The sequence below is a fragment of the Rattus rattus genome, chromosome 8, assembly GCF_011064425.1.
Source record: "Rattus rattus isolate New Zealand chromosome 8, Rrattus_CSIRO_v1, whole genome shotgun sequence".
NCBI classification, from domain to species: Eukaryota; Metazoa; Chordata; class Mammalia; order Rodentia; family Muridae; genus Rattus; species Rattus rattus.
Genome location: NC_046161.1, coordinates 15,330,613 through 15,344,618, shown reverse-complemented (window position 1 = coordinate 15,344,618; position 14,006 = coordinate 15,330,613). Strand labels below are relative to the sequence as shown.

Here is a 14,006-nt window from a genome sequence, read left to right as displayed (position 1 = left end):
TGGGGTACAGTGAAAGCACTGCTAAGAGGAAAACTCATAGCGCTCAGTGCCTCCAAAAAGAAATTGGAGAGAGCATACACTAACAGCTTGACAGGATATCTGAAAGTTCTGAAACAAAAAGAAGCAATTTCACCCAAGAGGAATAGATGGTATGAAAAAATCAAGCTCATACCTGAAATCAACCAAGTAGAAGCAAAAAGAACTGTACAAAGAAATAACAAAACCAGGAGCTGCTTCTTTGAGGAAATAAACAAGATAAATAAAGGCTTAGCCAGATTAACCAGAGAGCACAGAAAGAGTATCCAAATTAACAAAATCAGAAGTGAAGAGGGAGACATAACAACAGAAACTGAGGGAAAAAATCAGATCCTACTACAAAAGCCTATATTCAACAAAAGTGGAAAATCTGGAGGAAGTGAACAATTTTCTAGACAGATACCAGGTACCAAGTTAAATCAGGATCAGATAAACCATCTAAACACTCCCCATAACCACTAACAAAATAGAAGCAGTCTTTAAAAGTCTCCCAGCCAAAGAAAGTCCAGGACCAGATGTGTTACTGCAGAATTCTGTCAGACATTCATAAAAGACCTAATACTAATATTCTTCAACAATTCCACAAAATAGAAACAGCAGGAACACGACCCAATTCATTCTTTGAAGCCACAGTTATACTTATCCCTAAAGCACACAAAGACCGTACAAAGAGAGAGAACTTCAGACCAATTTCCCTCATGAATATCACTGCAAAAATAATCAATAAAATTCACACAAACCGAATCCAAGTGCACATACAAGCAATTATTCACCATGATCAAGTAGGCTTCATCTCAGGGATGCAAGGGTGGTTCAATATATGGAAATCCGTCAACATAATTCACTATATAACCAAACTCAAGGAAAAAAATATGATCGTCTTATTAGATGCCAAGAAAGCATTTGACAAAATTTAACAGCCTTTATGATAAAGTTCTTGGAAAGATTAGGTATTCAAGGTCCATATCTAAACATAGCAAAAGCAATATACAGCAAACCAAAAGCCAACATCAAACTTAATGGAGAGAAACTTGTTGCTTGGATCTTAAACATCCTGCAAAGGTCAAGTTTTTAAGATATGAGCCCCAATTCAATATCTAGTGGGTGGATTCTGGAAGTCTCCAGTTTATAAAGCATCTTAGTTTATCAATTGGTTGATTTATGGGTATGTGCATAATTAAGGAAAATACTGCCTGTTTGGCTAGACACTGGAAGGTAATCTTACACTCTTCAAGCAACTTTCTGTCTTTTATTATTTTCTTGCTAGAATTAAACAACTTAGTTCCTGTAAGTCCTTTCTCATGCTATGGTACTGCAGCATAGCCTAAAAGCAATTAGTCAGCTAGCCAAGAGCAGAAACTACAGCTTGGATGTTACATAATCTTTCTCCCTTTATTTAAAATCTTAATCACAAAAAGGAAGGCTAACACTTTTGTTTGTATTGTTTATAAACTTTCAGTGGCTGTTCTTTATTCTGAGTTTACTTGTAGATTCCATTGAATTTAAAATATATCTGTTGGGTGTTCATTATAATTTAAACAAAATTGTATACTTTTCTCTTGGGTTTCTTAGAGAACTCTTTAGGATTTTTATTTCAATGGATTTTTTTTTTAAAACGGGTAGCATTGTAGAGACTCGAGAGATGAAAAAGATTATCTGTTCCTAAGGGAAAACAAGTACTCCAGAGGCCATATGAGAGAAGAAAATTACTTTAAGAAGAAAAAGCCTAATTGAACTGGACTGAGCCACTGGAGAAGGTGAATCTTCTTTGGTGAATCTTTATGTGAATCTTCCCATAGGGAATTCATAGAATAAATCACTTCCTTCACTCCCAAGTATGAATTTATAGAAACAAAAATCAAAACAGTGATTTATTTAATAAGAGCTGAGATTAATGATTCTCCAAATAATAGCCCTGTCCAGGTATCAGTTTCACACAAAACCTTTCTTGAATCTTACCTGCTGGGCATATAATGCTATGTATTGGGGAAAATGAATGATATGTAAGTATAGTTTTCAGAATTTCCATGGTGGTATCAGAGCTGTAAAAGAAAAGTGATGAAGCAAAGGTAAGAAGGTCACTAAAGCTTCATATGTGCAGTTTTCTTATAGATTGTAACAAATACTGAGGTAGATAACTTGCTCCAAAGTCAAATAAACAGCAGGACAGGAACCTCTAAGCCCAACTATGCCCTACAGCCTTGTTTCTGTCTTAAGGACTTATCTCCTTTCAGTTTCCTCAAAGATTTAGGGCCTCCTTTTTAAACTGTTTAAAAACTAAACATTAAGGCCTAAGGCCATATTCTTGCAAGCAGAGTCCTGTGCACTTCAAAGAACAAGGGAAGTCAAATAGTCCTCCCTGTTAATTGGGAGTATCTATGATGTGTAGCTTAAAGTGTAGGAGGAATGCAGAAATAGCTCAGTGGTGAAGTTATTATCCTGGGTTCTACCTCCATCATTGTAATAGTAAACAAAATTGAAATTATCCAGAATTTTTCTAGATAACTAAATGGAGACTCCAGGAGAAGATTGTAGGTGAGCACCAATTTATGAAATTGTTAGTGATATTCTAGGATTGTAAAAATACCTTTCTAATTCCATGGCCTCTACACACATGCACCCATACAAATACACACATACATACACAGACAGACAAACAGACACACACATATACACAAACACACACAGACACAGACACACACACACACACACACACACACACACACACACACACACACACACACACGGTTATAGGATCCTCATATGAGATCATAGGAAACATGGAATATTTGTCTTTGGAAATTTGATTACCTAGAATATTTTTCAAATCCCATCTATTTTTAATAATTTTATGGTGAATAAAATTCTAGTGAGCAAATTCATATTTTCACCATTCCTTTATCTGTTGATGAATGCTGAATCTGTTTCTATTTACTGGATATTATGAATACAATAGCAATGTGCACTGACATACAAACATCTTGGTCGTAGGATCTAGAGACCTTTAAGTATATATAAGACTAGTACAGCTGATAAATATTGTTCTTTCATACTTAGCTGAGAAACTTCCACACTGATGTCCACTGTAGATGCTTAAGATTATGCTACCAGTGAATAAAGATTTTGCTTTCCTCACCTTTCTTTTGAACATTTCCTTTCTTGATGATAGACATATTTACTGGGGGAAAGATGGAATTGCAAATCAATCTTAACTTTCATTTTGAACAAGCTGATACAGAATTTCTTCAGGTTGAACAACTATTATTCTTAATATAATTAAGAATCTTACTGCTAAAGTGAGTCACATGACTCTTGACCAGAACTACTTAAAGCTAATCAAAGACAATATTTATATCACTTAAGACTTCAGAAAGGCAGAAATGAACAATGTATCTTCTTTTTAAGCAAGTTCTATGGGTAAGCTCAAAGTTGCTATTCTCCAATTTTAGCCTCCCAAGTGAAGCTTTACAAGTGTGTGGCATGTCTTTTACCTTTCTTTTTTATTTATTTATCAATCATTTTATTTGTTTACATTTCAAATGTTATGCCCTTCCTGGTCTCCCCTCCACAATTGCCCTACCCCATCCTTTCCCTTTGCCTCTAAGAGGGTGCTCCCTCCAACTCCTGCCTCACCCCTCTAACATAGCTCTTCTCTAGACCATCAAGTCTCCACTGAACCAAGTGCCTCTCCTCCCACTAATTTCAGATAAGGTAGTCCTCTGCTACATATCTAGCAGGAGCCATGGGCCTGCCCATGTCTACTCTTGGGTTAGTGGTTTAGTCTCTGAGAGCTCTGAGGGATCAGATTAGTTAATATTGTTGTTCTTCCTATTGTGTTGCAATCCCCTTCAGCTCCTTCAGCCATTCCCCTAACTCTTCCATTTGGGTCCCCAGGCCCAGTCCAGTGATTGGCTGTAAGTATGTGCATCTGTCTTAGTCAGGTGCTGGTAGCACCTCTCAGAGTAAAGCCATACCAGGCTCTAGTCTGCAAATACATCTTTGCATCAGCAATAGTATCAGAGTTGGTGTCTGTGGATGGAATGGATCAGACAGTGAAAAGGCCTCTGAATGGCATTTCCTGCTCATTATTGTCCCTGGTCTCTTACCTTTCTATCCATAGTCCTATTATATGGCCCACCATGCACTGGTGAGTCCAATAATTGTCAGTTAAGAAAAGGAGAAGTTGAAGTGTGTGTGTGTGTGTGTGTGTGTGTGTGTGTGTGTGTGTGTGTGTATGTTTGTGTATAATCTAATATCTAAAGAATTTCTCAGTCAAGAGATTTCTTCTTCATGGAGCATCAGAAGCAAGACTATGAATGTTTCAAAGGAATTTTAAACTAAAGGAAGAAATTCTTATATAATGCAAGGATAAAATTGAAGACAGCACACTGAAACTGAGAAATTCCATCACAATCCAGAAATTAGTATCAAAACAAAAACTAAGGATTTTAAATGCAGTAAATTGAGACAAATGGTCATTCCCTTTATGTTCAAATGACAATCTTAATAATATATGCACCTCTCTTTTTGGCTAAAGAGGTTTTCATGTTGTTGTTTGTTTCTGTGAAGCTAAGGATTGAACTTAAAGCCATACACATTGTGAATACCCAGTAATACTGAGCTACATCTCTAGCCCCCCAAAGGATCTTATGAATAATAATGGCCTCAGTGGAAGAAGATGCTCCTAGCCCAGCAGAGATTTGATATGTCAGGGTAAGGGGATCACCAGATGGGCTCCACCCTCTCAGAGTACAAAGAGAGGGATTGTTGGAGAAGGTGACCAAGAGGAGGTAAAGCAAGCACAATGTAAAGCAAATAAATGAAAATAAAATGAAAGAAAGTAAAAATTGTCCCTAGTCCAACTTTGGATGTAGAAAGGAAGTAGCTGAAGTGTAGAACTATCTTTCAGTGAACAGATATTTGTGGAAAAACTACATTTTAATAGCCATTTTTCTGTATTTGCACATGGGATGATTTTAAATCTATAGCTTTTCAAGTCCCTTCTATGCAGTGGTACAGTATTTCTGTAAAATTTCATACTCTTTTCTTTATATATTAAATAACTTTTAGGTGACATATAGCCTATTAATATAATGTAAACATTATGGTAGTTTTACTGTGATTTTAAGGAAGAAAGAATAAGAAATATATCTATTATAGAAGAAGAAATAATATATTGTATATAATATGTAATATATTATATATTGTATATATGTTGCTTGTGGTGTTTGTTTTAATGGAGCTAAAGATTGAACTCAAAGTCATAAACATGGTGAGTAACCAATAACACCTTGCTACATCTCTAGCCCTATTGAAGGGTTTTGAATAAGAATAGAGAGAGAGAGAGAATGTATCATGTAAAATATATTTTATACATATACATTTTCAGGGGTTTTTCATCTTTACTTTTCTTGGTGATATAGCTATGAGAAGCCCATGCTGCCTCAAATTTGAGATTCTTTCTCTTCATTCACTTCAGTACTGCAATTAGAAAAATGTATTATCATGCCTAGTATGTTTTTCTCTTGTTTTAGATTTTTAAAATTTATTTATTTACATTTTATTTCCATCCCGAGCCACCCCCGGACTGATCCACATCCCTTACCTCCTCCCTGCCAACTGGCCCGTGTCTCCACAAAGTATGTCTCTACTCCACTCACCGCACCAGACCTCTAAAGTTCCTGGGGCCTCCAATCTCTTGAGAGTTAGGTGCATCTTCACTGATTGAACCCAGAACCGGGAGTCCTCTGCTGTACATGTGTTGAAGGCCTCATCTCAGCTGGTATATGCTGCCTGGTTGGTGATCCAGTATCTGAGAGATCTCAGGGGTCCAGATTAACTGAGACTACTGATTATCCTACATGGTTTCCCTCCTCAGCTTCCTCCAGCCTTTCTGTAAGTCAACCAGACAGGTCAGCAGTTTCTGTTCATTGGTTTGGTTCACATATCTGTATCTGACTCTTTCAGCTGCTTCTTGGGTCTTTTGGAGGGCAGCCATGATAGGTCAATTTTGGGAACACCCCACAGCTTCAGTAGTGGTGTCAGGTCTTGGGGCTACCCTTTGAGCTGGATTCTACTTTGTGCCTATTGCTGGTCTGTCTTTTCCTTAGGCACTTCTCCATTTCCATCCCTGCAATTCTTTCAGACAGGAAAAATTATAGGTCCATCCTTTGACTGTGGGATAGCAACCCCATCCCTCACTCGATGTCCTGTCTTTCTGCTGGAGGTGGGTTCAATATGTTCCCTCTCTCCACTGCACAGCATTTCATCTAGCCCTACCACCACCTTTGAGTCCTGAGGATCTCTACTTCCCAGGTCTCTGGTACATTGTAGAGAGTCCTCCCAACCTCCTTCCTCCCGAGGTCACCTGTTTTCATTCTTTCTGCTGGCACTCAGGTCTTCAGTCATTTTCAGATATCATATCATGTTCTCCTCTCCATCTACCATCTCCTTTCCTTCACCTGTCCCTCCCTCTCGCCCCAATTTTAGTTGCTTTGTTCTCCCTCCCAAGTCGGACTGAGGTATCCTTACTTGGGCCCTTCAGCTTCTTGACTTTGAGTTCTGTGGATGGACTGTATCTTGAGTATTCTCTACTTTTTTTTTTAATATTCACTTATTAGTGAGAACATACTGTACATGTCCTTTTGGGTCTGAGTTACCTCAATCAGGATGATATTTTCTACTTCCATCCATTTGCCTGTAAAATTCAGGATGTCCTAGTTCTTAATGGTTGAGTAGTGTTCCATTGTGTAAATAAACCACATTTTGTATCCATTCTTCTGTCATGGGACATCTGGGTTGTTTCCAGCTTCTGGCTACCACTAATAAGGCCAAGAAGAACATAGTGGAACATGTGCCCCTGTTGCATGATGGGGCATCTTTTGGGTATATTCCAAAAAGTGGTATTTCTGGATCCTTAGGTAGGACTAGTTCCAATTTTCAGAGGAACCTCCAAATTGAATTCCAGAGTGCTTTTACCAGTTTGCAATCCCACCAGCAATGGAGGAGTGTTCTTCTTTCTCTACATCCTTGCCAACAGGTGTTGCCACCTGAAGTTTTGATCTTAGCTTCTGACTAGTGTAAGGTGGAATCTCAGAGTCATGTTGGTTTGCATTTCTCTAATCACTAAGGACTTTGAACATTTCTTTAGGTGCTTCTATGCCATTTGAGATTCTTCTGTTGTGAATTCTTGGTTTAGTTATATACCCCATTTTTTTGGGTTGGTTGTTTGGATTTTTGATGATTAGCTTCTTGAGTTGTTTATATAGAGTTGGATATTAGCCCTCTACTAGATGTGGGATTATGGAAGATATTTTTCCCAATCTGTAGGATGCTGATTTGTCTTTTTGATTATATTCTTTGCCTTACAGAAGCTTTCCAGTTTCATGAGATCCCATTTATCAATTCTTGATATTAGGCTGTGAGCCATTGGAGTTCTGTTTAAGAAATTTCCCACTGTGCCAATGAGTTCAAGGCTCTTTCCCATTTTCTCTTATATTTGGTTCAGTGTATCTGGTTGTATGTTGAGGTCCTTAATCTACTTGGACTTGAGCTTTGTGCATGGTGACAAATATGGCTCTACTTTCATTTTTTCTACATATAGAGACCCGGTTAGACTAGCACCATTTATTGAAGATGCTTTCTTTATTCCACTGTATTTTTTGGCTTCTTTGTCAAAGATCAAGTGGGCATAGGTGTGTGCTTTAATTTCTGGTCTTCTATTCTATTCCATTGATCAACCTATCTGTCTGTGTACCAATATCATATGGTTCTTATCACTATTGCTCTACAGTAGAGCTTGAGGTCAGAGATGGTGATTTTCCCCAGCCCTTCTTATTGTTAAGAATTGTTTTTTGTATTCTGGGATTTTTGCTTTTCTAGGTGAATTTGAGAATTACTCTTTACATGTCTTTGAAGAATTGTGTTGGCATTTTGATGGAGATTGCATTGAATCTGTAAATTGCTTTTGGTAAGATGGCCAGTTTTACTATGTTAATTCTGCCAATCCATAAGCATTTGGCTTTGTTCTGAGATGCTTATTGTCTGGTCTTTTATTTGGTAGAGGTACCTTCCTTAAATTGGAATTTTCTTTCTAGTGTCCTCTATAGGGCTGGATTGGTAGAGAGGTACTGTTTGTATTTGGATTTGTCTTGGAAGATAATGGTTTCTCCATCTATTTTGATTGGGAGTTTTATTGGGTAGAGTAGCCTGGGCTAGCATCTGTGTTCTCTTAGAGTCTGCCTGACCTCTGGTCTAGCACTTCTGGGTTTCCCACTCTCTGTAGAGAGGTCTGGGTGTTTTTGATAGGTCAGCTTTGTATATTACTTGGCCTTTTTCCCTTGCAACTCTTAATAGTCTTTCTTTGTTCTGTGCATTTAGTGTTTGGACTATTATGAGATGAGAGGATTTTCATTTTTGGTCTTATTTGGTATTCTGTAGGCTTCTTGTACCTTTATAGCCATTTCTTTCTTTAGGTTTGGAAAGCTTTCTTCTATAATTTTGTTGAAGACATTTTCAGGTTCTTTGATTTGGGGATCTTCATTCTCCTCTATTCCAATTATTCTTAGATTTGGTCTTTTCACTGTGTCCTGAATTTCCTGGATGTTTTGGGTTAGTTTTTTCCATTTTGAATTCTGACTTTCGTGTCAATCTCTCCTAAAGTATCTTCTACACCCGAGATTCTCTCTATTATGTCTTGTATTCTATTGGTGATACATCTGTAATTCCTGACCTCTTTCCTCGGTTTTCCATTTCCTGGTTTGCCTCCATTTGTTTAATTTATTCTTTCTACTTCCACTTTTAGGTGTTAGATCACATTATGTGATTCCTTGATCTGTTTGATTGTGTTTTCCTGTATTTCTTTCAGTGAGTTGTTTATATCCTCCTTAAAGGACGCTATTATCTTCATGAGATAGGATTTTAGTCCAGCTTCCTGATGTTCAGGTATGTTGGTGTATTTAGGGTTTGCTGTGGTGGGAGAACTGGGTTCTGATGATGCCCACATATATTGGCTTCTGTTGCTTATTGTCTTGTGCTGGTCTCTTGCCATCTGGATATCCATAGTGTTTGTCTGTCTGGGTGACTCTGTCTGGAGTTTGCCTCTTTTGTCCCTGGGTTGCAACAGGTCTTCTGGTAGGCCTGTAGCCCTAACTGTAGCAGAGTTTCTGTGGGGTCTTCCAATGGGAGAGTATTCAGAGGGACAGAGAAGCTTCTGATTTGTTGTCCTGGTTGCAGTAGAATTCCTGGGAGGCTTTCAGACTGTTGGGTATTCAGAGGAGAAGCAGTCACAGTTTTCCTGTGTTCAGCAGAACTTCAGGGAGGCTTTCAGTCTTTTGGATCAGTTGCCCTGTATGCCACAGAACCCCTAGGATGTCTTCAGATTGTGGTGTCAATTGCCCAGTAGCCCTGTGTGCAGAGGAACTCCTGGGATGTTTTCAAGTTGTGGTGTTCTGGGTTCAGTGGATCTCCTGGGATGTCTCTAGTTGTGGTGTCAGATTCCGTGGGTGTAGCAGATCTGGGGATGCCAAGGATGTGGTATGAAATGTTTTGAGTGCAGTGGTTTTTCTGGTATGCTTCAAGATATGTTAAATGTTCTGAGTGCAGCAGATTCTCAAATGCTGACTGTAGGGGATCCTCCGGTATCCTCAGGATATAGCCTGTTTCAGGAAGTAGATTAGCTAGCACTCTATCCCAGACGAAAGGACCAGGCAGAAGGAGACTGGTATTCAGCGGTTGGAGGTTTTGGGGAGATGGTGGGTCCCTGATTCCAATGGTCCCTAGTGGCAGCTGTGGGACCCTGTGGAGTGATCTTACCAAATACCAAATGCAGTGAATCCTCTGGTATGCCTTAGGATATAGCATCTTCTGGGGGAGCAGACTAGCCCTTGTTTTAGATTTTTATTTTTGTTTTATTCTTATTTATTTGAATTCTCCTCAAATTTTTAAAGATCAAAATAAAGCTATGTGCATGAAAAGCAAAGATACTTTTAAGGTGAAGTCCATTAAATCCATGAAATATAGCACTCATTGTTAAATCCAATTGCAGGATAGAAATTCTGACATGAAATGAAGAAGACACAGTTGCTTGAATATAAGAAAAATTGAGAATATAAACATGCAAATGATAAGTTAATATATGATGGATCTCTTGAATTAATCTTTTTGGATTAAGCATATTATGATGGAGTTAGAAGGATAAATTAGGACTGACAATTTTAACATAACAATAGTAGAATCTCCTATAAAATATTTTCAAAATATCCTTCTTCAAATCAAATGAAAGAGGATAGTCTTGCAAAAGCATAAGGTAATATCTTCAAACTCTATAGTCCAATAATTGCTTGTCCAACATTTTCCTGGGAATCTTACAGGCACTTACTACAAAGTAGATGGGAGATGTTCATGAAAATGGGTTTATTCTTAGAAATATTATAGAAGATACCAATTACTACTAGCTAGGAATGTTGCAATAGACAAGGCATTGTGGGTAGCTGTTGTAGAATGAGTAGTCTTGGGCAGTAAAGCAAATAAAAATGGGATAAAATATAATGTTCCACGAATGATTTTGAAATGAATGATGCATTCATTGTAAGTAACTATGCTTGCTTATTTCCAGGTAAAGACTGTAAATTATATGGAGCCAGAAAACATCACAACTACTTCAATAGTCATCCTTCTGGGACTTTCAAAAGAAAATGATATCCAGCCTATTCTATTTGCGCTGTTCCTGTTCATTTACCTGGTCTGCATAATAGGAAATATGCTGATCATCCTGATCATTAGCTCTGATGCCCACCTCCACACTCCAATGTATTTCTTTCTCTCTAACCTATCTTTTACAGACATTTGCTTCATATCCACCACAGTTCCCAAGATGTTAGTGAATATCCAGGCACAGAATATATCCATAACATACGAAGGCTGCCTCACTCAGATGTATTTTTTCATGTGTTTTTCTGGATTAGATAGTTTGTTACTGACTATAATGGCCTATGACAGGTTTGTGGCCATATGTCACCCCTTGCACTACATGATTATCATGAGCCCTCACTTTTGTGGTACTCTACTTCTACTGTCTTGGCTAATCTGTCTAGCCTATTCATTGTTGCAAACTTTAATGTTTTTGAGGGTGTCTTTCTGTAAGAAAACAGAAATCCCCCACTACTTCTGTGAACTTGCTCAGATCCTCAAGCTTGCCTGCTCAGACACATATGCCAATGATGTCCTGCTTTACTGTGTAACTGGTTTGCTAGGTATTATTCCTCTGTCTGGGATTCTTTTCTCATATTCTAAAATCATCAACTCTATAGTGGGCATTTCATCTGCTAGGGGGAAATATAAAGCCTTTTCTACTTGTGGTTCTCATCTTTCAGTTGTCTCATTGTTCTATGGCACAGGCCTTGGGGTCTACCTCACTTCTCAAATATCCTATAAATCCAGAGAGGGTTCAATCACCTCAGTGATGTATACTGTGGTTGCTCCCATGCTAAATCCTTTTATCTACAGTCTAAGGAACAAAGACTTGAAACAGGCTCTTAGAAGACTTTTTCATACCATAAGAGACAGGTTTCATTAAGATAATAGAATCTAGAGGGCTGATGATTGGAGTATTTTAGCACAAGTGGCATTCTTCTATAGTCTTAAGATACAGAGAAGAAATGTTACTCATGAAGTACAAGAAGAAAATATTTCATGACAATAGATAAAATTGAAACAAAGTGAATCTTGAGTAGTCAGCAACTAGATTCCTTATGTAAATAATTTCAAGAATATATACTTACAAGCATGGCAGGGGCAAAGTAGAAAACACAGCCAGTAAAAGAGAGATAAGACATATATTTATATAATATTAGCTCAACTCCTTAAGTCACTGTCTCCACAGTAATGCTTGCTGGCTTTTTTTGTTTGTTTGTTTTTGGTCTTTGTCAGCGAAAAATTTATTAAATATATATTTATCAAAGTAACTTTATTTTTCTCTACAAAATATATTTATTGAGCCTTGTTTTGGTCATTATTATTAGTCAAGATGGTAGCTGGGTTTTGTATACTGTGCAAGAGTCCTTGAACTTGCTCTCTAGTACCTCAAAATAAAAACGTAGATGGTGATTGGTGATTGTTACTGACCTATGGTGAGGATCCCATTGGAATTTTGCTTTAAGATAAAATTCTGGAACTGGAGGGGTGGTGAAGTCACCTGCCAGTGGTTGTGCCCACCGTGCCCTGCGAGGTTGGGGTGGGGGAGCAGGCCAAGTCCGTGCCCGGATTTGGCGATGAGGAGAAGTCGCACCCTTGGCGCCGTGGCCCATGTTCTGGCGGGTTATTAGCAAAAGATGGTGGATCGACTGGCAAACAGTGAAGCAAATACTAGATGCGTAAGTATTGTGGAGAACTGTTTTGGCAGCCGGTCAGCCTTGACCATCCCTGGACCAGTGCTTATTGGAGGAGTATTGACTAAGCTGTGCAGAAATAAGCCTAAAGCAAGGCAGTTTTTCTTATTTTAATGATATTCTTGTATACGGCAATATTGTTACCCAGAAGAAAAAATACAACAAACAATATGTCATTCCCTTGGAAAATGTCACCATTGATTCTATCAAAGATGCAGAGGAATTACAGAATGGATGACTTATTAAGACACAGACTAAGTCCTTTGCAGTTTATGCTGCCACTGCCACAGAAAAGTCAGAGTGGATGAACCACATACATAAGTGTGTCAGTGATTTATTCTCCAAAAGTAGAAAGACACATAGCAATGAACACGCTGCTGAATGGGTTCCTGACTCTGAGACCACCGTGTGTATGCACTGTCTGAAAGCAAAATTCATACCTGAATCGGCGGCATCATTGCTGCAAATGTGGCTTTGTTGTTTGTGGTCCCTGCTCTGAAAAGAGATTTCTTCTTCCCAGCCTGCCTTCTAAGCCTATGCGGATTTGTGACTTCTGTTTTCCACGGGGGACATGGCCGCATGTCAGCCAACTAGATCAGACTCTTACAGTCAGTCATTGAAGTCTCCTTTAAATGATGACAACGATGACAATGATAGCAGTGACTAAGGACATGCTGTGAAATAATTGTCTGAGAATCAGCTTTGAGGGAAGCATAAAATCCATGGCTCTCTCAGTTTTGCTCTGGTCATGACTGCCTGAGAAGGTCTTATTCTCTGTGCCTCAGTTTCCTGTAGAAAGCAGCCTTGTGCTTTCTCCTCCTCTCTGCCCTCACAGGGACAAACTGTTGCAAATGCATCCGATAGGGTCTTGGCGTTCTACTCTAGATTATTTTCTTGTAAGTTGGAAAGGATGTCTATTTAACAGATCTTGCATTACATTTTTCCCACGGATAGGGAAACACTAAAAGCAGAGAATGGCGGGAACCTCGACATCATGGCTTCCCCCGAGCATTCTATGTAATGGTTAAGACACAAGTGAAGGAACATGGGTTGGAAATTCTTTATTACTTCTCTTTTCTCAATCCCAAATGGTGTCTTACTGTGGCAGCACTGTCACTGAAATCAACACAAGGCCTACGTTCTTACTTCTTTGATTGATTTAGACCCAGTGGTGCTCTTACAGGTGGAAAATGAATGTGTAATCAATGTTGGTGAGAATATTTGACAGCCACCAGGAGCTAAATTTAGAGGTATCTCCTTATATGAAAACATAATTTTCATAAAATAGTTGTGATTATATTTTTACATCTTTTAGGCACCAAATGACAATAGTTACATGTATGCTTAAAATTAGCCAGTTGCCATTCTTTGGAATTTGATTTGAAATTTGTCACTAGTATAGAAGTGGTATATTCCACTGGCTTCTACTTTCCTAAGATACTTTTACATATAACTTTTATTTGCTTTACATTACTTCCTAAAGGAAAAATCTGAGGAAACCCTTATTTTTTCCACACAGGGTTTATCTGTGTAGCTTTGCTTGTCCTGGAACTCAACTTGTTGACCAGGCTGGCCTTGAATTCT

At 38.4% G+C, this 14,006-nt stretch overlaps 1 protein-coding gene and 1 pseudogene across 1 annotated transcript; both read left to right on the top strand.

The window, feature by feature from the left end:
• The first annotated feature begins 10,669 nt into the window (after positions 1-10,669).
• LOC116907018 (olfactory receptor 7D4-like) lies at positions 10,670-11,611 on the top strand. Its single transcript, XM_032909956.1, has one exon. The coding sequence runs from the start codon at positions 10,670-10,672 to the stop codon at positions 11,609-11,611; it is 942 nt and encodes a 313-aa protein (XP_032765847.1).
• A 754-nt stretch (positions 11,612-12,365) lies between these two features.
• On the top strand, positions 12,366-13,162 carry LOC116908095 (annotated as a pseudogene).
• Positions 13,163-14,006: the final 844 nt, after the last annotated feature.

What these genes read in the sequence shown, in the direction of transcription:
- LOC116907018 (XM_032909956.1), top strand. Translation starts at nt 10,670, where the DNA reads ATGGAGCCAGAAAACATCACAACTACTTCAATAGTCATCCTTCTGGGA.